The following is a 22904-nucleotide window of genomic DNA, read 5'->3' as shown; positions in this document are numbered from 1 at the left end:
AAATCTGATGATGTGCTTTAACGTTCAAATCCTGGCAGTCACTTTAATTATATATGAATATATATTTAATACTACAAAAGTAAAATACTATAATAATTATTGAGGATTATGAAAAATGTTATTTTATGTAATAAACAGAAACTTTTTTTTTTTTTTTTTTTTTTTTGAAACGGAGTCTTGCTCTGTCGCCCGGGCTGGAGGGCAGTGGCCGGATCTCAGCTCACTGCAAGCTCCGCCTCCCGGGTTTATGCCATTCTCCTGCCTTAGCCTCCGGAGTAGCTGGAACTACAGGCGCCCGCCACCTCGCCCGGCTATTTTTTTGTATTTTTAGTAGAGACAAGGTTTCACCGTGTTAGCCAGGATGGTCTCGATCTCCTGACCTCGTGATCCGCCCATCTCGGCCTCCCAAAGTGCTGGGATTACAGGCTTGAGCCACCGTGCCCAGCCGGAACTTTCAAATAGTTACATTGACAGTATGATATTGAGTGTGTTATCTAGATAACTTTAGAAAGAACATTATGTTCTTTTTGAGCCTACAGATGTTTATAAAAATACAATTGTACCATAGGGAAAGAGAATGAACATTAGATATAATAATTCTAGTTACTATGGAATTATTTTGCACAGTTGCATTCATAACAGTACATAAAATACTTTTTTTTTTTTTTTGAGACAGAGTCTCGCTCTGTTCCCCAGGCTGGTGTGCAGTGGCATGATCTCAGCTCACTGTAATATCTGCCTTCCAGGTTCAAGTGATCCTCCTGCCTCAGCCCCCCAGTAGCTGGGATTACAGTCACATGCCACTATGTCTGGCTAATTTTTGTATTTTTAGTAGAGACGGGGTTTCACCGTGTTGGCCAGGCTGGTCTCGAACTCCTGACCTCAGGTGATCCACCCGACTTGGCCTCCCAAAGTGTTGGGATTACAGGCGTGAGCCACCAAGCCATAAAACACTTTTTAGAAACAAATGTTTAACAGTTTTGTTCCACTCCCTCCCCTCAAAAAAAAAAAGAAAAAAAAATCCCTGGCTGTGCATGGTAGCTCACACCAGGAATCCCAGCACTTTGGGAAGTCAAGGCAGGAGCATCCCTTGAGCCCAAGAGTTGGAGACCAGCTTGGGCAACATAGCAAGACCTCCTCTCTACTAAAAATTTAAAAGTTAGCCAGGTGTAGCAGGGTGGGTCTGTAGTCTCAGCTACTTGGGAGGCTGAGATGGGAGAATTGCTTGAGCCAAGGAGGTCAAGGCTGCAGTGAGTCACACTTGTGCCACTGCACTCCAGCCTAGGTGACACAGGGAAAACTTGTCTCAAAAAAAAAAAAAAAAAATCCTACTTGGTAATTTTTCACACATTAGGGAGAAAAAAGCACAGTGTCAACTTGGTCACCTCAAAATTTCACAAGGAGGGAGAATCTCGTGTACAACACATATATGATAAATCATCTTTGAATCATCTTTGAGATATGATTAAAAATTTTTTTAGGCCGGGCGCGGTGGCTCAAGCCTAAAATATTTTTCCTGATTCATTTACTGCTGTGCACAAAAAGGTTAATGAAATATTAAATATGCTGCAATAATATTAAAAATGTCTTAAATACCAGATATATACAGTATATAACTGTATATATACCAGATACTCTATATATCTGGTATATATTTGGATATGAAGAATCAAGCTTAATTTTTTATGTTTGACCACACAGCGACCAATTATTAATTCAACTGTTTCCATTTTCCCTACTTTATGAAAAATTCCTAGGTCTCAGTGAATCTGACTTTGAGAAAAATTTATGGAATGTTAACTCAGTAAACAGAAATGCATGAAAGTCTAATTTCCCATGGAAAAATACAGTAAAGGCTATGAGCACAAGCACACTATAGTTTGTTCCCATCTTCAGTTTTATATTCACAAAATAGGTATAGCTTAATGTATGTTATTTTATTGATTGATTGATTAGTGTAGTGGCATGATCTCGGCTCCCTGCAGACGCAACCTCCCAGGCTCAGGTGATTCTCCCACCTCTACCTTAATGTATTAATGATGTAATACAAAATTACTGGCCAGGTGCGGTGGCCAGAGTGAGACTCCATCTCAAAAAAGAAAAGAAAATTACTGGCAGCAAGCAGAAACACTGTAGATTTTGAAATTGTCTTGTTTTACAAGATACTTAAGCAAGCTGGAGCAGTTATTATGTCTTTCTAAAGCTGATCGGATAAAGGCTTTAATTCTGTAATTTTCAGAGAATATTACCAATGTAGCAAGATTTACCAATAACCAATGGTTGCTTGCAGACAAAAGAGTTTGTTGGAACTTGCTGAATAAATTGATGTGCCATGAGGGTACTTTTTACATGATATATGCTGAAAAAAATCTGTCCTTGATTCTATGCAAGGGAAGATGCTGAAATTGGTGTGCATATACAGGGAAAGTCAAGATGCAGATGGAAACTGTGATTATTTTGTTAACTCAAAAACCAATTGGCAGGGCGTCGTGGCTCATGCCTGTAATTCCAGCACTTTGGAAGGCCGAAGTGGGCGGATCACCTGAGATCAGGAGTTGGAGACCAGCCTGACCAATATGGAGAAACCCTGTCTCTACTAAAAATACAAAACTTATTTGGGCATGGTGGCGCACATCTGTGGTCCCAGTTACTTGGGAGGCTGAGGCAGGAGACTCGCTTGAACCCGGTAGGCGGAGGTTGCAGTGAGAAGAGATCATGCTATTGCACTCTAGCGTGGGTGACAGAGACAGACTCTGTCTTCAAAAAAAAAAAAAAAAAAAAAAAAAAAAAAAAAAAAAAAAAAAACCAAACCCCAAACAAACCAAACCAATTAAGGCTGGGTATGGTGGCTCATGCCTGTAATCCCAGCACTCTGGGAGGCCGAGGTGGGCAGATCACCTGAGGTCAGTAGTTCAAGACCAGCCTGGCCAACATGGTGATACCTCGTCTCTACTTAAAATACAAAATTAGCCTCCATGGGTGGGCCGCACGCATGTAATCCCAGCTACTTGGGAGGCTGAAGGCAGGAGAATCAACTTGAACCTGGGAGGCGGAGGTTCCGGTGAGCAGAGATTGCGCCATTGCACTCCAGTCCAGGCAACAAGAGTGAAACTCCATCTCAAGAAACAAAGAAACAAACAACCCCTAAAAAAGCCACTTAAATTGTTTCATAGTCACATTTCTAGATCCAAATTTTTAGGACAATGTTTTTTTTTTTTTTTGAGGCAGAGTCTCGCTCTGTCGCCCAGGCTAGAGTGCAGTGGCGCAATCTTGGCTCACTGCAACCTCCGCCTCCTGGGTTCACGCCATTCTCCTGCCTCAGCCTCCTGATTAGCTGGGACTACAGGCGCCCGCCACCACGCCCAGCTAATTTTTTGTATTTTTTAGTAGACACAGGGTTTCACTGTGTTAGCCAGGATGGTCTCGATCTCCTGACCTCGTGATCCGCCCGCTTCGGCCTCCCAGAGTGCTGGGATTACAGGCGTGAGCCACCGCACCCAGCCTAGGACAAGTTTTTCTCTAGTGATTATGTATAGCAGCAAGAGCAGACAAAAATAATATAAATTAAAATAAGTTAGTACAACAACCTTAAATCTGCTTCTGAAAATACTGTGCATCTTCTTTAAACAGTACACAAAAAGCTTCAGTCAGTGAAATTGCTTAATGAAATGCCAGTACCCTCCAAAGAATTTTTTTTTTTTTTTTTGAGACGGAGTCTTGCTCTGCCACCCAGGCTGGAGTGCAGTGGCCGGATCTCAGCTCACTGCAAGCTCCGCCTCCCGGGTTTACACCATTCTCCTGCCTCAGCCTCCCGAGTAGCTGGGACTACAGGCGCCCGCCTCGTCGCCCGGCTAGTTTTTTGTATTTTAAGTAGAGACAGGGTTTCACCGTATTAGCCAGGATGGTCTCGATCTCCTGACCTCGTGATCCTCCCGTCTCGGCCTCCCAAAGTGCTGGGATTACAGGCTTGAGCCACCGCGCCCCGCCCGAATTTTTAAGGCCAAGAATTAAACAGGAAGAATTTCTTGTCTTAGTAAATTCCTATTCAAGGAAGGAACATTTAATAAATTGGTGGTAATATTACCATATTAAAGCAGAGAGGTAGCCTTGCTTTCCATGGAGCTCAGTTGAAGGTGTCTTATTTAGTAATACAAATGTCCCTGTGAAATGGCCATAGGAGCATCTGACAGAAATTGTTGTTCTTGCCTTATAACATCAAACTTGAAAACTTTACTACTTTTTTTTTTTTGGAGATGGGATGTCAGTCGGTCACCCAGGCTGGAGTGCACGGGTTTGATTACAGCTCACTGCAGTTTCAACCTCCCTGGCTCAAGTGATCCTACCTCAGCCTTGCAAGTAACTGGGTCGATAGGTGTGCATTACCATTCCTGGCTAATTTTTGTATTTTTTGTAGAGACAGGGTCCCACCAGGTTGCCCTGACTGGTCTGGAATTCTTGGGCTCCAACAATCTACCTGCCTCGGCCTCCCCCTGTGCTCGGCTACTACTTTTTTTTTTTTTTTTTTTTTTTTTTTTGAGATGGAGTTTCATTCTTGTTGCCCAGGCTGGAGTGCAATGGTACAGTCTCGGCTCACTGCAACCTCTTCGTCCTGGGTTCAAGTGATTCTCCTGCCTCAGCCTCCTGAGTAGCTAGGATTACAGGCACCCGCCATCACGCCCAGCTAGTTTTTCTATTTTTAGTAGAGACGGAGTTTCACCATGTTGGTCAGGCTGGTCTCAAACTCCTGACTTTAGGCGACCCACCCACCTTGGCCTCCCAAAGTGCTGGGATTATAGGCGTGAGCCGCCGGGCCCGGCGTCTTGGCTACTACATTTTAAATAATAAAATTATACAACAGAATTTTCCTTCCAAGAAAATTCAGATTATTATGTTTTTGTAACCTGGTCATATTGTGATTCAGAGAATGGTAATTTTCATTATTAAACAGTCACCATCTGACCAATATGTATATTCAGGTAAATCCCAAATTACAGACTGCATATGTAGCCCCAGGCTAAAAGTAACTTAGTCTGCTCAAGAGTAGTTGCCCCAACAGGATAGTTATCATAATTTTGTGATTTACAGATAGTTATACTGTTATGGGCATTGATGTGTTGAAATACAGGTTTGGCAGGGTTTGATTCATACATGTTTGAAATGAAGACTTACTGGAAAACCAGGGTCTGTGCTTATCCTATCAAGACACACATGAAACCGCCCCTACAGGGTTGACAAAAACTGCATGCAGGTTCTGGACAGAAATATAGTTATAATTAAGCATTAATGTGGCTGCACTTTGGCCTACTTCCTTGTTGCTAATAGTCACAAGGCACTAGATACTGATATTTGCATGTCTATTGTTCCTATAGATAGGATTTCAGACTCCAGACTAAGCATTGATTTGCATCCCTGTTGTTCCTGTAGACAGGATCTCTGACATTAGAATCATAAGGCTTTTGTTTAAGGATCGCTTAAGATGTTTTTCAGACCACGAATTCTAGTGAAACAGTTGATTTCAACCAGTTTGAAGACCCCCCACAGAGGAATGGGAAGAGCATGAGAATGGAGTTTCCTCATCTCCTTGTACCATGATTTCACCCAGCACTCTCCCACCAATCAGTCATCTCCATTACCCTTACAAACTCCAACCCCAAATTCCTAGGGGAGATGGGTGTGAGGCTTCTTCCTGCCTCCTCCTTAAGCGGCCCTATGATTAGACCTCTTTCTCGGCTGCAACCTGGTGTCTCAGTATATAGACTTGCTATGTGCGTTGGGCAAGGAACCTACTGCAGTTACAGACACTCTGTTGACTTAAAACACAACCTCCCCAGGTAACACTTTGCTGTCGCAGGTCCTTTTTTTTTTTTTTTTTTTCTTTGAGATAGAGTCTAGCTCTGTCACCTAGGCTGGAGTGCAGCGCTGCGATCTCTGCTCACTGCAACCTCCGCCTCCTGGGTTCCAGCGATTCTCTTGCCTCAGCCTCCGGAGTAGCTGGGATTACAGGTGCACGCCACCACGCCTGGCTAATTTCTGTATTTTTTAGTAGAGACGGGGTTTCACCATGTTGGCCAGGCTGGTCTGGAACTCAGAGTGATCTGCCCGCCTCGGCCTCCCAAAGTGCTGGAATTACAGGCGTGAGCCACCGCGTCCGGCCTATTCTCGCAGGTCCTTTAGCTCAGACGCAGCAAACCGTAACCCTAAGCTCGATCTCTGCTGCTCTCAGGAATTCCACTTCCTCCAGCTTGGGCAACATAGCGAGACCCTGTCTCTACAGAAAAATAAATAAATAAATAAATTAAACATTAACCGGGCTTGGTAGCTGCGCCTGTAGTCCAAGCTGCTCCGGAAGGGTGAGGGGAAGGATCGTTTGAGCCCAGGAGTTTAAGGCTGCAGTGAGCCTTGTTTGTGCCACATGCACTCCAGCCTGGACGACAGAGGGAGACTGTCTCTAAATAAATAAATCAATAAATAAGGCCGGGCGCGATGGTTCACGCTTGTAATCCCACCACTTTGGGAGGCCAAGGCGGGTGGATCATTTGACCTCAGGCGCTCCAGACCAGCCTGGCCAACATGGTGAAACCCCGTCTCCACTAAAAATCCAAAAAAAAAAAAAAACCATTAACTAGGCATGGTGGTACATGCCTGTCATCCCAGCTACTTGGGAGGCAAAGGCAGGAGAATCGCTTGAACCCGGAAGGCAGTTGCAGTGAGCCGAGATCCCGCCACTGCACTCCAGCCTGGGCGACAGAGTGAGACTCCTTCTCTAAATAAATACATAAACAAAAATTAAGAATCCCATTTCCAGACCAGGCCCCGGAGAGTCAATAATCCGAGATGTGAAAGAGACCTTAGAATATTATTTGATCCCAGCACGGGCCGCATGGGACGTGAACCGCCTCACCTTGGCAACCACGTTTGTAATTTCCGCAAATGATCTATATCTTCTTCATCCCAAAATTGTGCCTCCCCGTCACTCATTCCACCCACAGGCTCCCTTCAGCCCTGTCCCCCTTACTCTCATCCTGCACATTTCCGCTGTTTTAAATACGGCTGCACTTCAGCAGAAGCCGTTTTCTGCACACGGCGCCTGCGTATCGAGACTCGGTGAAGAAAATCACTCCCCAGAATGAACCCGGCTTTGCGGCTGGGTCCTAAACTGCAGTCAGCTGAACCTTCTCGTGGGAATATGAGAAAGCGGAACACTCGTGGGGCCCAGATAACAATCCTCCCCACACCGAAGCCCACGAGCCCGAGGAGGAGGGGTGGAGGCGGCGCTGGCCACGGGGCCGGCAGGGGCGCGCTGGCCGCGGCTGGCGGGCAGGGCGAGCCTGCGGCACGTCTAGGCCCGCGCGGTTCCCGGTGCACTCGCTGCCCACAAAGCGCCAGCTGAGGGGCCGCTGCGGGAGGAGTGCGGCGGAGCCTGCCTTCGCGAAAACCGCAGCTTGACTCGCGCCTGCCGCCCCGCGTCTGCGCCGCGTTCCTGCGCGTACCGAGCCCCGACGGCCGCGTGAGTCCCGTGCGTGCGGGGAAGGCAGGGCAGGGTCGGCGCCGCCTGTGGAGAGGACCCGGCGGCCGGGCCTGCGTGGGGCCGAGCGCAGCGGCAGTGGCGGCGGCGGAGACTTCCGAGGCCCGGGCCAGACATCGCAGGGCCATGGCTGAGGCGGCCCCGGCCCCGGTAAGTGAGGCCGCTCGCGTGTTGTGAGCCCCCGAGACCCAGACCCCGAGGGAGGAAGGCGGGCGGGCAGGGAGCTGGCAGGCACAGGCGCCGTTCTCGGGTCCTACGGGCCACGTCGCTCGTCGCCGGGGCTTGGCGGCTGCAGCCTCGCGTGAGGGGACTTAGCGGGTGGGTGTGAAACCGCCCACCTGGCGACACCAGGCCGGGGCGCGGGTCTGAGGGGGACTCGCAGGCAGCCGTGAGACCCGGGGCCCTGCAGTTGGGTTGAAGCCAAGGGGTTGCCCGCTTCGTGTCAGCCCCACTCCTACCCGCCAGACGCTGGCAGCGGAGTTGGGCTGGGGAGCCGTCAGCCATTCTCGCGGCCACGGGAGCGGTCGTCACTGGCAATCTGAGCGGTGGCGCGGGCGGCATTTAGTGTGCTGAGGCGCCTTCCCGCCGCGCTGCGTGGCGCCCGGCACCGGACACGGGACACGGGGGAGGCCCTCCCGAAATATCTGCCGAATGAATGGTGCGGACCCGGAGGCTGGAGTGGCTGGCCTTGCGTGCGTGGCGGTTCATTCGCGGGTGTTTGCCAAGGCCTGCGGGGGCCGGCAGCGGCCAGTTGCCAGGGCGACCGAGGCGACCGGGCAGCGCCTGCACGCAGCCCCGTAGAATGAGAAGGGGACAGTCAGGCCACAGGGAAAGCACTGATCGCATTTGCCACCCAAGAGGCCTTTGGTCACCTCTAGGATAGCCATTGTACTGGGTCAGGAGCCACACTGGCACTTGAGGGGTGACTGGGAAAAGGAGGAAGAGCAGCGATGGGTGGGGGTTAGCAGAGGGAAGTGCTACCTCCACTCTTGGACCTGTTTTTTTTTTTCCAACCTTTTTTTGTGTGTGTGTATAGGTGGGATGGTAGAGATGATCCTGTCTGTGCCAGCCCTGGCTAATAGAAATATAAGGGAAGCCACATGCAAAACTCTAAATCAAACTTGTCCAACCCGCAGCCCCCAGGCCGCGTGCGGACTGGGACTACTTTAAATGCGGCCCAACACAGATTCGTAAACTTTCTTAGAACATTATGAGATTTATGCACGGACCTTTTTCTTTGTCTTTTTTTTTTTTTTAAAGCTCATCAGCTATCATCATCAGTATTTTATGTGTGACCCAAGACAGTTCTTCCAATGTGGCCCGGGGAAGCCAAAAGATGGACACCCCTGCTTAAATTCTCTAGGCGTCACATTTAAAAGTAAAAAGCCAGGCGCTGTGTTGTGCGCGCCTGTAAGTCCCGGCTAGGCTGGGGGCTGAGGCGGAAGAATCACTTGAGGCCAGTGGTTCGAGGCAGTCCACACCGTGTTTCTAAAATAAAAAAATTTGAGAAGTTAAAAAATAAGGATAAATAGATGAAATCAATTTTAATGATATATTTATTTAACTCAATATATGCAAAATATTATTTCAACATGTAATCAATTTACTTTTTTATTTTTTTGAGGTGGAGTCTCACTCTGTCGCCCAGGCTGGAGTGCAGTGGCGCCATCTCGGCTCACTGCAACCTCTGCCTTCCCAGTTCAGGCGATTCTCCTGCCTTAGCCTCCCGAGTAGCTGGAACTACAGGTGTGTGCCACCATGCCCGGCTCCTTTTGTATTTTTAGTAGAGACGGGGTTTCACCGTGTTTGCCAGGATGGTCTCAATCTCCTGACCTTGTGATCCGCCCGCCTTGGCCTCCCAAAGTACTGTGATTACAGGCGTGAGCCACCGCACCCAGCCTCATGTAATCAATTTAAAACATTAATGGCCTGGTGTGGTGGCTCAAGCCTGTTATCCCCAGCACTTTAGGAGGCTGTTGTGGGAAGATGGCTTCAGCCCAGGAGTTGAAGACCAGCCTGGGCAACACAGGGAGACCCCATCTCTACAAAACAAACAAAAAAAGTTGTTGTTGTTTTTTTTTAATTAGCCAGGCGTGGTGGCATGCACCTGTACTCCCAGCTACTCAGGAGGCTTAGGTGGGAGGTGTTTGAGCCAGGGAGGTGGAGGCTGCAGTGAGCTGTGATCCTGCCACTGCCCTCCAACCTGGCAACAAAGCGAAACCCTGTCTCAAGCAAACAAACAAATATTTTTTTCATACTAAGTCTTCAAAATCTCGTGTATTTTATACTCATAGCACATCTCAATTTAACTAACCACATTTCAGGTGCTCAGTGGCCACATGTGGGTAGTGGCTACTGTATTGAAGAGTGCCAGTCTACCTTATGGAGAAGAATCAGGAGACAAATTGACACTAAGAAAGGAACAACCTACCCAAAAAAGTGGAAGGGATTGGCATAAGTGAAGCAAATGTGGAGAGTTAAGATTTAAATAGGATGCAACTTCTTTACTAAGTAAAGAAAACTTAGATTCAGTTACTGATAAGTTTGAAGCGAGGAGTATAAAGAGAGTTGAATGAATTTAGGTCTGATTAATTTTTGTCTCAAAGTAAGAGGACATGTCATCTTCTGAGAGTAGGGGACTGCAGCAGACAAGTCTTACTACTCAGTGTCAGCATTACCTGGGAGTTTGTTAAAAATACAGAATCTCAGGCCGTGTACCATGGCTCATGCCTGTAATTCCAGCACTTTGGGAGGCTGAGGCAGGCGGATCACTTGAGCTGAGGAGTTTGAGACCAGCCTAGGCAACATGGTGAAACCCTGTCTCTACCAAAAATACAAAAATTAGCGGGACATGGTGGTGTGTGCCTGTGGTTCCAGCTACACAGGAGGCTGAGGTGGGAGAATCGCTTGAGCCCATGAGATGGAGGTTGCAGTGAGCTGAGATTGCACCACTGCACTCCAGCCTGGGTGACAGTGAGACCCCACCCCAAAAAACCAAAAACAAAACCCAACAGAATCTCAGTTTTCCTCACAGACCTACTGAATCAAAATCTGTGCTTTGACAAGATCTCCAGGTGATTCTCCCCAGGCCCCCCCACCCCGCCCACACTGTCTCAAGCTCTGTCCCAGGCTGGAGTACAGTGGCACAATCTCAGCCTACTGCAACTTCCGCCTCCCAGGTTCAAGTGATTCTATGGCCTCAGCCTCCCGAGTAGCTGGAATTACATCGCTTGCCACCACACCCAGCTAATTTTTGTGTTTTTAAGTAGAGATGGGGTTTCACCATGCTGGTCAGGCTCATCTCAAACTCCTGACCTCAGGTGATCCACCTGCCTAGGCCTCCCAAAGTGCTGGGATTACAGGCGTGAGCCACCACGCCCAGCCAGCCCCTCCAGCTGATTCTTATTTATGTTAGTTGGAGAACAACTGTACTAAAAGCTGAAGGACTGTGCTGAGGCTTTATAGTAGCCACTTTATGGAATGGGACAAGCAGCATGGAGGGCACGAGTCAATGTTGAGGTCCCCACTAAGCTTAGAAACCATTGGTGTGTGGTGACAGCAGTTTACTTGGTGGTTTCCTCTAGGCGTGCTTACTAATCTGCTTACAGGAATGGGAGAAAGAATGATTGGACTGATTGAAGGCTGGAGGTTACCTGAGCAGGTGAGGCAGAAAGACATGAGAGAAGGGGGTTTGGAAGTGACTGACATGATCAACTGGAGAAAAAAACAAAGCCAGAAATGGGCAGATAAACCAGGAGCAAATGGAATGGTCAAAGAACTAGGTGAAATGAGAATAAGGTAATGGGCAAGCTGGAAAGATGGCTGGAAAGATGAAGAGAGTGGCTTATCAGGTTCATAGAGTTAGGAGGCTTTGTATACGTCATCCTAGTCCAACTTATTCATTGTGAAAATTTTTTCCTTTTATACTACTCTTTGTTTCAAAGTAAATTATTTCGGAGCAGCCTTTTATTTTCTTGGAAAGATCAATAACCCAGGAGTTATAGGATACAATGAGCTATGGTCATGCCACTGTACTCCAGCCTGGGTGACCCTGTCTCTAAAAATAAAAAATAATAAAATAAAATTGAGCTATAGAAGACACTCTGAAGTGGCTGGTTTGCATGCTAGCCTATTTATTTATTCACTCATTCAACAAATTTTTTTTTTTTTATTTTATTTTGAGACTGAGTCTCATTCTGTCGTGTAGGCTGGAGTACAGTGGCACAGTCTTGGCTAACTGTAACCTCCACCTCCTGGGTTCAATTGGTAAGTGGATAACATTTAAACTATCCATCTTAGACTTTAAAATCATATAAAATAACGTGGCCAGACGCGGTGGCTCACGCCCGTAATCCCAGCACTTTGGGAGGCCGAGGAGGGTGGGTCACGGGGTCAGGAGATCAAGACCATCCTGGTGAACACAGTGAAACCCCGTCTCTCCTGAAAATACAAAAAATTAGCTGGGCCTGGTGGCACCCTCCTGTAGTTCTAGCTACTAGGGAGGCTGAGGCAGGAGAATCCCTTGAACCCGGGCAGCAGAGGTTGCAGTGAGCTGAGATGGCACCACTGCACTCCAGCCTGGGTGACAGTGTGAGACTGTCTCAAGAAGTAAATAAATAAGTAATAAATAAATAAATAAATAATGTGATTTCCCTTAAAGACTTTTTTTTTTTTTTTTTNTTTTGAGTTTTGCTGTTGTTGCCCAGGCTGGAATGCAATGGTACAATCTCGGCTCACCGAAACCTCTGCCTCCTGAGTTCAAGCGATTCTCCTGCCTCAGCCTCCTGCGTAGCTAGGATTACAGGCATGCGCCAACATGGCTGGCTAATTTTGTATTTTTAGTAGAGACAGGATTTCACCATGTTGGTCAGGTGGGTCTCGAACTCCCGACCTCAGGTGATCGGCTTCTCAAAGTACTGGGATTACAGGTGTCAGCCACCTACCACGCCTGGCCTCTTTTTTTTTTTCTTTTTTTTTTAGAGACAGAGTCTCCCTCTGTTGCCCATGCTGTAGTGCAGTGGCATAATCTTGGCTCACTGCAACCTCCAGTTCTCAGGTTCAAGCGATTCTCCTGCCTTGGCCCCCCGAGTAGCTGGTGTTACAGACAGACGTGCACCATCACCTGGCAAATTTTTGTATTTTTAGTAGAGATGGGGTTTCACCATGTTGGCCAGGCTGGTCTCGCACTCCCAAACTCAGGTGATCTGCCCACCTCGGCCTCCCAAAGCGCTGGGATTACAGGCATGAGCCACCACGCCAGCCACAATTTGTTTTTTTGAATAGTTCAATAATTATTTATTAGTGGGTCACAAAGGCACACACCTGTAGCCCCAGCTACTTGGGAGGTTGAGGCAGGAGGGTTGCTTGAGTGAGCCAGCCTGGGCAACATAATGAGACCCCAAGACCTTGTCTCTAAAAAGAAACAAAAAATGTATTGATTGTAGGCCAAAGTTTGCCTGTCTGAAAATTTCGTTATGTTGGTTTTAGTTCTGCCCTCTGGAGTAACATAGTATAAGATGAAATAAGTCTATTCTGCCTTCTGTTTTGTAACCCTCATTATTTGAAAACAGCCCTCATGTTTTCTTCAGATTCAAGATTCTTAGCTTATTCAGCCATTACCGAATGGTGTGGTTGTAGTTTGTAAACAGGGTGATTGACAGGTCTAGAGCATAAGTCTATAATGGATTTATCAGAGGGCACTAGGTTCAGTGAGGCCTGGAAAGGATCCCTGTACACATTTGCCTTTTCCAGAGACAGAGGATGCTGTAGCAACCTAAGCTGCTGGGCCTTATATTGGAGGAAATATACCAGACTAGTTCAAGAGCCAATTTCATTAATTCACTGTTTTACCCAATCTATCCCAGAACCACCACGTCAGGTCTCTTGGCTGTTGTTGCCAGTGAGCTTCAGAAAGATGAGACAGTACTAAAATTATATTCAAATTAATCTCTGCTGGACAGTTAAGCAGTCCTTATCTGATTTTAGTTTGAAGTTAGGGTTCCGTCTAATGCTCAATGTCTTGTTCCATCTTTCCACTGCATGCAGACATCTGAATGGGACTCCGAGTGCCTTACATCCCTGCAGCCCCTTCCTCTTCCTACACCCCCAGCAGCAAATGAGGCACACCTGCAGACAGCAGCTATCTCTCTGTGGACAGTGGTGGCCGCCGTGCAGGCTATAGAGAGGAAGGTGGAGGTCCACAGCCGGCGACTCCTACACCTAGAAGGTCGGACAGGGACAGCAGAGAAGAAACTAGCCAGCTGTGAAAAGACAGTTACCGAGCTTGGGAACCAGTTGGAGGGCAAGTGGGCTGTGCTGGGGACCCTGCTGCAGGAGTACGGGCTGCTGCAGAGGCGGCTGGAGAACTTGGAGAACCTGCTGCGCAACAGGAACTTCTGGATCCTGCGGCTCCCTCCAGGTATTAAGGGAGATATCCCAAAGGTAATACCTTCATTTCCAGATGTAAAGTGGTACCACTAAAACTTATACTAGTAGTAGTCTTGGTCATTCAGTTACTTAGATATTTTTATTTCCTTTTAAAGTTTCTTTAAATGTCTCAGGCTGAAAGAATCATGAAAGTGTTTTATGTTTGTCTATTTGGGAAACGTTTTATATTTAATTTAGTACCCATCTAGAGTGCCAAGATTCAGATTGGAAACCTCTTTCCGGACCAAAGTTGGCTATCTGGTAGATGGATTTTTTTTCTCTTTTGGTTTATCCTACCCATTACCTATGAACCGCTTCTTTCTTCGTTAACTTGTGTGCCAGAATCTTGGGGAGGAGACTACATAAATATTCACTGAAATCAGTCAATTTGAGGCTGGGCACGGTGGCTCATTCCAGCATTTTGGGAGGCTACGGTAGGCAGATACCTGAGGTCAGGAGTTCGAGACCAGCCTGGCCAACGTGAGGAAACCCTGTCTCTACTAAAAATACAAAAATTAGCCAGGTGTGGTGGTGCATGCCTGTAATCCCAGCCACTCCGGAGGCTGAGGCTGGAGAATAGCTTGAACCCGGGAGTTGGAGGTTGCAGTGAGCTGAGATCACGCCATTGCATGCCAGCCTAGGCAACAAGAGCAAAACTTACTCTCAAAAAAAAAAAAAAAGCCTGGCGAGATGGCTCACGCCTGTAATAGCAGCACTTTGGGAGGCTGAGGCAGGTGGATCTCCTGAGGTCAGGAGTTTGCAACCAGCCTGGCCAACATGATGAAACCCCGTCTCTACTTAAAATACAAAAATTGGCCAGGATGGTGGCTCACACCTGTAAACCCAGCACTTTGGGAGGCCGAGGAAGGCAGATCACGAGGTCAGGGGTTTAAGACTGACCTGGCCAACATGGCCAATAAGGCGAAACCCCATCTCTACTAAAAATTTAAAAAGTAGCTGGGCATGGTGGCGGGTGCCTGTAATCCTAGCTACTTGGGAGGCTGAGGCAGGAGGATTGCTTGAACCCGGGAGGTGGAGGTTGTAGTGAGCCTAGATCGTGCCATTGCACTCCAGTCTGGGTGACAAGAGCAAGACTCCATCTCAAAAAAAAAAAAAGTTATCTGGGCATAGTGGCGGGCACCTGTAATCCCAGTCAGGAGGCTGAAACAGGAGAATTGCTTGAACCCGGGAGGTCTGGGTGGCCCTGTCTCTAAAAATTAAAAAATAAATAAATAAAAATTGGCTGGACGCGGTGGCTCACACCTGTAATCCCAGCACTTTGGGAGGCCAAGGCAGGTGGATCACGAGGTCAGGAGTTCGAGATCAGCCTGGCCAACATGGTGAAACCCTGTCTCTACTAAAAATACAAAAATTAGCCTGGCATGGTGGCATGCATCTGTAATCCCAGCTACTCAGGAGGCTGAGGCAGGAGAATCGCTTGAACCTGGGAGGCAGAGGTTGCAGTGAGCAAAAATCATGCTACTGCACTACAGCCTGGGTGACAGAGCAAGACCCTGTCTCAAAAAAGAAAAAAAAGTAAGCTACAAGAGATAGCCTGAGGCAAGCTGGTTTGCATGCAAGGCCTATTTATTTACTGTTTCATCATTTCAACCAAAATTTGGTTGTCTGTTTTTTTTTTTTTTTTTTTTTTTTGAGGGCGGAGTCTCGCTCTGTCGCCGGTCTGGTGCAGTGGCCAGATCTAGCTCATGCAAGCTCCGCTCCCGGGTTTATGCCATTCTCCTGCCTCAGGCTCACCGAGGGCTGGGACTACAGGCGCCGCCACCTCGCCCGGCTAGTTTTTTTTTGTATTTGTAGAGACGGGGTTTCCGTGTTAGCCAGGGATGGTCTTGTCTCCTGCCTTGTGGATCCGCCGTTCGGGCCTCCAAGTGCTGGGTTCGCTTGAGCACCGCGCGCGGCAAAATTTGTGTTTTTTGTTTGTTTTTGGATGGATCTTGCTTCTGTTGGCCGATCTGGAGTGCAGTGCGTGATTCTGCTACACAATCAACCGCCTGGACTCAGCCACCTTATCTTCAACTGAGACTATTAGGCGTGTTTCACCGCACTCGTTAGCAATATTTTTTGAATGGCTTACTATTTTGCTTATCCTCCTGAGGGCATAGCAGCAAACAATTTCACTTAAGTCCCTCTGGAGCTTAGGTTTTTTGAGGGAAGAAAAAATTAACCCCATCACATTTAGATGCTTTGTAAAATAAAACAAAGTGCCTTGGTAATCTGTTTTCATATTTTCAATTGGATGTCAGAGGAAGGCTCTTCATAAGAAGCTAATATATAAGCTGATTCTTAAAGGTGGGAGGAAGGTTCAACTGTGAGAAGTCTGAGAAAGGCTTTTCCAGGGCAGAAAGATAGCTTGCACAAAGTCCTAAGGCACAACAGATTTGGAACCATGAGGCAAGAAAGATTGCCAGTGAGTTTGGTAATGGATGATGAGCAGGCTGTGGACTGGGGAGAAAAGGGGCAGGGGTCGATCATTATTAGGGGTGGTGTTTTTCAGGGCCCTGGCTGTACGTAAGAATACTGGGGCAGTTGTGGTGGTCATGCCTGTAGTCCCAGTACTTTGGGAGGCGAGGTGGGCAGATCACGAGGTCAAGAGACTTGAGGACAGCTGGCCAAGGTGGTGAAACCAGTCTCTGCTGGAAAATTACAAAAGTTAGGTAGGATGTGTGGCGGTTTCTGTAATCCCGGTACTCGGGAAAGCGAGGCAGGAGACATCGCCTTGAACCGGGGAGCGGGGTTGCAGATGTGAGCCAAGATTGTTGCCACTGTACTCCGGCCTGGGCAACAGAATGAGACTCCGTCTCCAAAAAAAAAAAAAAAAGAGAAATCCCTTGGTAGGGTTGGGTTTTAAAATTTTGATGAGCATCACATCCAGATTCTGACCTAATAGGTCCAGGATGGAGCCTAAGCATGAATAATTTTTTTAAAAACCTCCATAGATGATTCTAATAAATGGCTAGGGTTGTGAACCACTGATGTGTAGGGCATTTAGGACCAAGGAAAGGAATTTGGATTTTTAACTAAGGTGTAATGAGGAGAAATTGGAGGGTTTGAAGCAGAGGAATTATATTTGGTTTTATCTTTTGAAAGAATCCCTTTGGCTGCTTTGTGGAGAATGAATCGTGGAGGCAAGAACGGAAGAAGGGAGGGAGGAAATACTAAGGCAGGGAGGGATGCAGGCGGCTTGGATGAGGGTAGCAGTTGCAGAGATGGAGAGAAGTGGACAGATGCAGGGTGTTTGGTGGTAGAACTGACAATAAGAGTTATTGATGGGAAGGCCAGGTGCAGTGGCTCACGACTGTAATCCCACCACTTTGGGGGGCCAAGGTGGGCGGATCACGAGGTCAGGAGTTTGAGACCAGCCTGGCCAACGTGGTGAAACCCCGTCTCTACTAAAAATACAAAAAAAATTAGGTGGACATGGTGGTGGGCACCTGTAATACCAGCTACTTGGGAGGCTGAGGCAGGAGAATCACTTGAACTTGGGAGGGAGAGGTGGCAGTGAGCCGAGATTGCGCCACTGCACTCCAGCCCGGGTGACAGTGCGAGACTCCATCTCAAAAAAAAAAAGGGGGGGTACTGATGGGAATTAGGAAATAAGGCATTAAGAACAGTAATTTTAGACCAGTCGCGGTGGCTCACGCTTATAATCCTAGCACTTTGGGAGGCCGAGGCAGGTGGATCATCTGAGGTGAGGAGTTTGAGACCAGCCTGACCAACATGGATAAATCTCTACTAAATATACAAAAAAATTAGCTGGGCGTGGTGGCACATGCCCGTAATCCCAGCTACTTGGGAGGCTGAGGCAGGAGAATCGCTTGAACCCAGGAGGTGGAGGTTGCAGTGAGCCGAGATTGTGCCACTGAACTCCAGCCTGGGCATCAAGAGCGAAACTCCATTTCAAAAAAAAAAGAACAATAATTATAAATTTACTGTGTGGTACTTTAGTTAGAATTTACTATTCTAAGTGTTCTACTTATTTTAAGGCATATGAGTCTCATAATAACCCAACTTGCCTGAGATCACATAGTTACTTAATATAAATAACAAAGTTGTGTGTTAAGTAGGTTGGCTCCAGAGCAGATGCTCTTAACCACATCAGGTTTACTGACTCAGGCTTTCGACTTGAAGAACTGGGTAGATGGTTTTGGCGTTTCCTTGAGAGGAATAACTTGGGGAAGCGTGGCCTTGGAGGTGGGAGGAAATTAGGAGTTCACCTTTGACAATGTTAGGTTTGAAATGCCTGTGATACTTTCAGGAGAGACGTTTAGTAGACTAAGAAAGTCCAGGACCGGCCAGGCGTGGTGGCTCACGCCTGTAATCCCAGCACTTTGGGAGGCCAAGGCAGGCGGATCACGAGGTCAAGAGATCAAAACCATTTTGGCCAACATGGTGAAACCCCATCTCTACTAAAAGTACAAAAATTAGCTGGGCAATGGTGGCGCTCGCCTGTAGTCACAACTACTCGGGAGGCTGAGGCAGGAGAATTGCTTGAACCCAGGAGGTAGAGGTTGCAGTGAGCCGAGATTGTGCCATTGCATTCCAGCCTGGGTGACAGAGCAAGAGTCCGTCCCTCCCAAAAAATAAAAATAAAAATAAAAAAGAAGGAAAGGCTGATGAGGTAGAGGAAAAACAAACAGGAAAGTATGTGGTGTCACAGGGCCAAGGAGAATAAAAAGCATCCCAAGTAGAGAGTTGTCATTTGTGTTACCTGTGTTACTGGGAGGTTTAGAAAGATGAGGACAGTGAGTATAATTTGTCTATATAGATGTCACTGGTGGCTTTTACAATAATTGCTTGTGTGGACTGGTGGGATAGAAGACTGAATGGAGCAGGTTTTGAAGAGTAAATAGGAAGAGAGAAAATGGAAAGATGATCAACAACTCTTAGATTTTTCTGTGAAGTGTGGTGGAGGATGAATGAGGAAGTACCTGGGAAGGATATTAGAGACATTTCTCATAGAGAACCTTCTCCATAGTACATTTATTTGTGCATCTGGAGCTCCTCCAGAAGTTCTTGGGATAATTTAAATTTAGTGTTCATGGCCGGGCGTGGTGGCTCACACCTGTAATCCCAGCACTTAGATTAGAGGAATGTGCCACCATGCCTAGCTAATTTTGTATTTTCAGTAGAGACAGGGTTTCACCATGTTGGTCAGGCTGGTCTCGAACTCCTGACCTCAGATGATCCGCCTGCCTCAGCCACCCAAAGTTCTGGGACTACAGGTGTGAGCCACCAGGCCCAGCCAATGTGATACTTTGATACATTTGTATAAACTGTAATGATAAAATGAGGGTAATTAGCATATCCATCACCTGAAGCATTTATCATTTCTTTGTGTTTGGAACACCAAAAAATCCTCCCTTCTAGACCGGGCGTGGTGGCTCACGCCTGTAATCCCAGCACTTTGGGAGGCCAAGGTGGGTGGATCATGAGGTCAGGAGATCGAGACCATCCTGGCTGACACGGGGGTCTCTACTAGAAATACAAAAAATTAGCTGGGTGTGGTGGTGGGCACCTGTAGTCCCAGCTACTTGGGAGGCTGAGGCAGGAGAATGGAGTGAACCTGGGAGGTGGGACTTGCAGTGAGCCGAGATTGCACCACCACACTCTAGCCTGGGCGACAGAGCGAGACTTCATCTAAGAAAAAAAAAAATCCTCTCTTTTAGCTATAAGTTATTGTTAACTATAATAACTGTACAGTGCTATATAACGCTAGAACTTACTCCTTTAATCTAGCTGTACTTTTTTGTCTGTTAACTGACCTTTTCCTATCTCCTCCACCCACTACCCTTCCCAGCCTCTAGTAACCACCATTCTACTCTCTCCTACTGAGATCAGCTTTTGCCCCGACTGGTCTCAAACTTCTGGGCTCAAGCAGTCTGCCCACCTTGGCCTCCCAAAATGCTGGGACTGCAGGCATGAGCCGCTGTTCCTGGCTGTGGTGTTTAACGTTCTGTGCCAGGCTTATTTCATTTAACACAATGTCTTCCAGATTCATCCATGTTGCTGCGAATGACAGGATTTCATTTTTTATTATGGCTTCACAGTATACCATTGTGTGTGTGTGTGTGTGTGTATGTATATATATGTATCACCTTTTTCAAGTCCATCCAGTGATGGGCACTTAGGCTGATTCCATCGCCTGGCTGTTGTGAATAGTGCTGCTATAAACATCGAAGTGCAAATATCTCATCAGTTACTGATTTCCTTTCCTTTGAATATATACCCAGCAGTGGGACTGCTGGAACCTAGGGTAATTCTGTTTTTAGTTTTTTGAACCTCCATACTGTTTTACATAACGGCTGTGATAATTTACATTCCCAACAACGGTGTATCAGAATTCGCCTTTCTGTGAATGTTCTAGCATTCATTATTCTTTGTCTTTTAGATAATTGACCATTCTAAGTGGGGTGAGATAATACCTAATTGTGGGTTTTTTTTTTTTTTCAACAGTCTTGCTCTGTCACCCAGGCTGGGGTGCACTGGCACAATCTCAGCTCACTGTAACATCTGCCTCCTAGGTTCAAGCATTTCTTCTGCCTGAGCCTCCCAAGTACCTGGGATTACAGGTGTGTGCCACCATGCCTGTATTTTTATTAGAGACAGGGTTTCACCATGTTGACCAGGCTGGTCTCGAACTCCTGACCTCAAGTGATTAGCCTGCCTTGGCCTCCCAAGTGCTGGGATTACAGCGTGAGCCCCTGCGCCTGGCCTCATTGTGGTTTTTTTTGGTTTGTTTTGCTTTTTTAATTTTTGTATTTTCACTAGAGACAATGTTTTACCATGTTGACCAGTCTGGTCTTGAACTCCTGACCTCAGGTGATCCACTTGCCTCGGCTTCCCAAAGTGCTGGGATTACAGGCATGAGCCACTGCACCTGGCCGAGTACCTTAATTTTCCTAGAAAACTCTGAGATTTCTTCACAGAATAACTTTCCAGTTTTTGCCTAGGGATAAGTGCCTAGCTTTAGACCAGTCTATACTAGGAAGTGGGATTCTCTTCTGCATATGGTCATTCCCTACATGCAGTCTTAACCCCAACGAGGCAGAATTACAGTCCTCCTCTGAATGCACTCTTCAGTTTCCCTCACTTGAATGTTTTCTCCATTCCCATTAGGACTAGCCAAAGTCACATCTCTTTTAGAGTCAGGCCGGCCCCATGTCTTGTCCATGTCATTCGTTTGCAGATAGTCATATTCCCCTTCGGGGCATAAACCATATTTTAATTATCTCAGTGCTTAGGGAAAACCTTGTATGTAGTGGATACTCAGAATGATTTCTCGTGTCAATTAAGTACACTTTGTGTTTGTATCTAACTCTGAGTAACTGTTTAGAAGTAATGTCCTCCACCCTCCTGAAGCTCATAGCTTTAGATTATCACCTTTCTTCTTGAAAACATTGTGAACTCCTAGAGATTGGTCTGTGTCTTACTTTTCCTGTATCCTTTCAGTACCCCATATAGTTTTTTGCAGTCAGGAAACACTTAGTAAATAGTAAAGATTTTTAGACTGAGGGGCTGGAGTGGGGCGGGCTGCTGGCTGAGATGGTGTCTGCTCCGCACCCCAAGGAAGCCTGTCAGGAGGAGGGGGGCTTTCTCCAACGCTGCCCTCTTCACCCTTGGAACTTTCCCAGGATTCCTCAGATTTCCCCAGTGCCCCTTTGGCACTGTGTCTTCTCCTCTTTGCCCTGCCTCCTCCCTGTCCCACCACTACCTCCTCACCCTGTCTCTCCCTTCTCCTCTTTGCTCTGGCTCCTTGCCACCAGGATCTTTTCCCAACTTTTTTTTTCTTACTAGAGACAATGGGCTGACAACCTGACTTCCAAAAAATATTAATTGAGGAAAGGTAAAAACTAGTTTTTAGGGCAGGTGTGGTGACTCAAGCCTGTAATTCCAGGGCTTTGAGAGGCTGAGCTCAGAGGATTGCTTGAGGCCAGGTGTAGGATACCAGTCTGGGCAGCATAGCCAGACCCATCCCTACAAAAATTGTTTCTAAAGATTTGAGTCGCCATAATGGCGTGTGCCTGTCGTCCCAGCTACTTGGGAAGCTGAAATGGGAGGATCTCCTGAGCCATGATCACATCACCGCACCCCAATTTGGGTGACAGAGTGAGACCCTGTCTTAACAACAAAACAAAACAAAAAACAAAAACTAGTTACCAGATTCTGAATGCCTAACATACAAGCATACAAGGTGGCAGGATGAGTACATAAAGATGCAGAAAGTACTCAAGCACCTATTAAATGAAAAGCAAACATACCAGGAAAAACTTCAGCACCTGCTTGAAGAACTAAGAGAGGAATTAGTAGAAAAGCTAAGGACTTAGAAGAAATGAAGCTTCAGGTATTAACTCAAAAAAGGAGAATTGTTAAAAGCCCAAATACAACAAGAATTAGAAACTCCAGTGTTTTTGCAGTTGGGATGAAGAAGTGGAAAAGTATAGAGCTGCAAGCTTTGCTATAAACATAAATTTCTTCAATCAGAATCTAAACACTAGGAAGAAGAATTTGCATATAGTTTAGAAAAAAACCCTAAAATTTGAATTAGAGATTTATTTTTATTTTTATTTATTTATATTCTTTTCAAGACAGGGTCTTGCTCTTGCCCAAGCTGGAGTGCAGTGGTGCTATCTTGGCTAACTGCAGCCTTAAGGCTCAAGTGAACCTCTTGCCTCAGTCTCCCAAGTGGCTGGGACTACAGGTGTGCAATACCACAGCTGGCTAATTTTTTTTTTTTTTTTTTTGGCAGGGGATGGAGTCTCGCTTCATCGCCCAGGCTAGAGTGCAGTGGCGCCATCTCGGCTCACCGCAAGCTCCGCCTCCCAGGTTCACGCCATTCTCCTGCCTCAGCCTCTCAAGTAGATGGGACTACAGGCGCTACTATATATATATATTCAGAAGCTAAAGTAGCAGATTTAGGGGCTGAAAAAGAGAATTC

At 46.8% G+C, this 22904-nt stretch overlaps 2 protein-coding genes across 5 annotated transcripts in view; one reads left to right on the top strand and one right to left on the bottom strand.

Moving 5' to 3' along the window:
• Positions 1-8453, bottom strand: part of ZNF425 (zinc finger protein 425) — a 45551-nt gene extending 37098 nt beyond the window's left edge. The window contains exon 1 of the mRNA XM_017862394.1: positions 7984-8453. The gene's annotated coding sequence lies outside the window, so the exon portion shown is untranslated. The remainder of the gene's footprint in view (positions 1-7983) is intronic.
• ZNF398 (zinc finger protein 398) overlaps positions 7352-22904 on the top strand; it is a 38520-nt gene continuing 22967 nt past the window's right edge. Inside the window, exons 1-2 of one of the 4 annotated variants that reach the window (XM_017862397.1) lie at positions 7352-7675; positions 13571-13966. In XM_017862397.1, the coding sequence (XP_017717886.1) occupies positions 7652-7675; positions 13571-13966 (420 nt within the window). In that variant the 5' untranslated portion in view covers positions 7352-7651. Of the gene's footprint in view, positions 7676-11047; positions 11187-13570; positions 13967-22904 lie in introns of those variants that run through there. The other 3 variants (XM_017862396.1, XM_017862398.1, XM_017862399.1) reach the window with 3 other exon arrangements.

Source organism: Rhinopithecus bieti, unplaced genomic scaffold (genome assembly GCF_001698545.2).
Source record: "Rhinopithecus bieti isolate Rb0 unplaced genomic scaffold, ASM169854v2 scaffold_64120, whole genome shotgun sequence".
NCBI lineage: Eukaryota > Metazoa > Chordata > Mammalia > Primates > Cercopithecidae > Rhinopithecus > Rhinopithecus bieti.
This window is presented reverse-complemented; position numbering and strand designations above follow the sequence as displayed.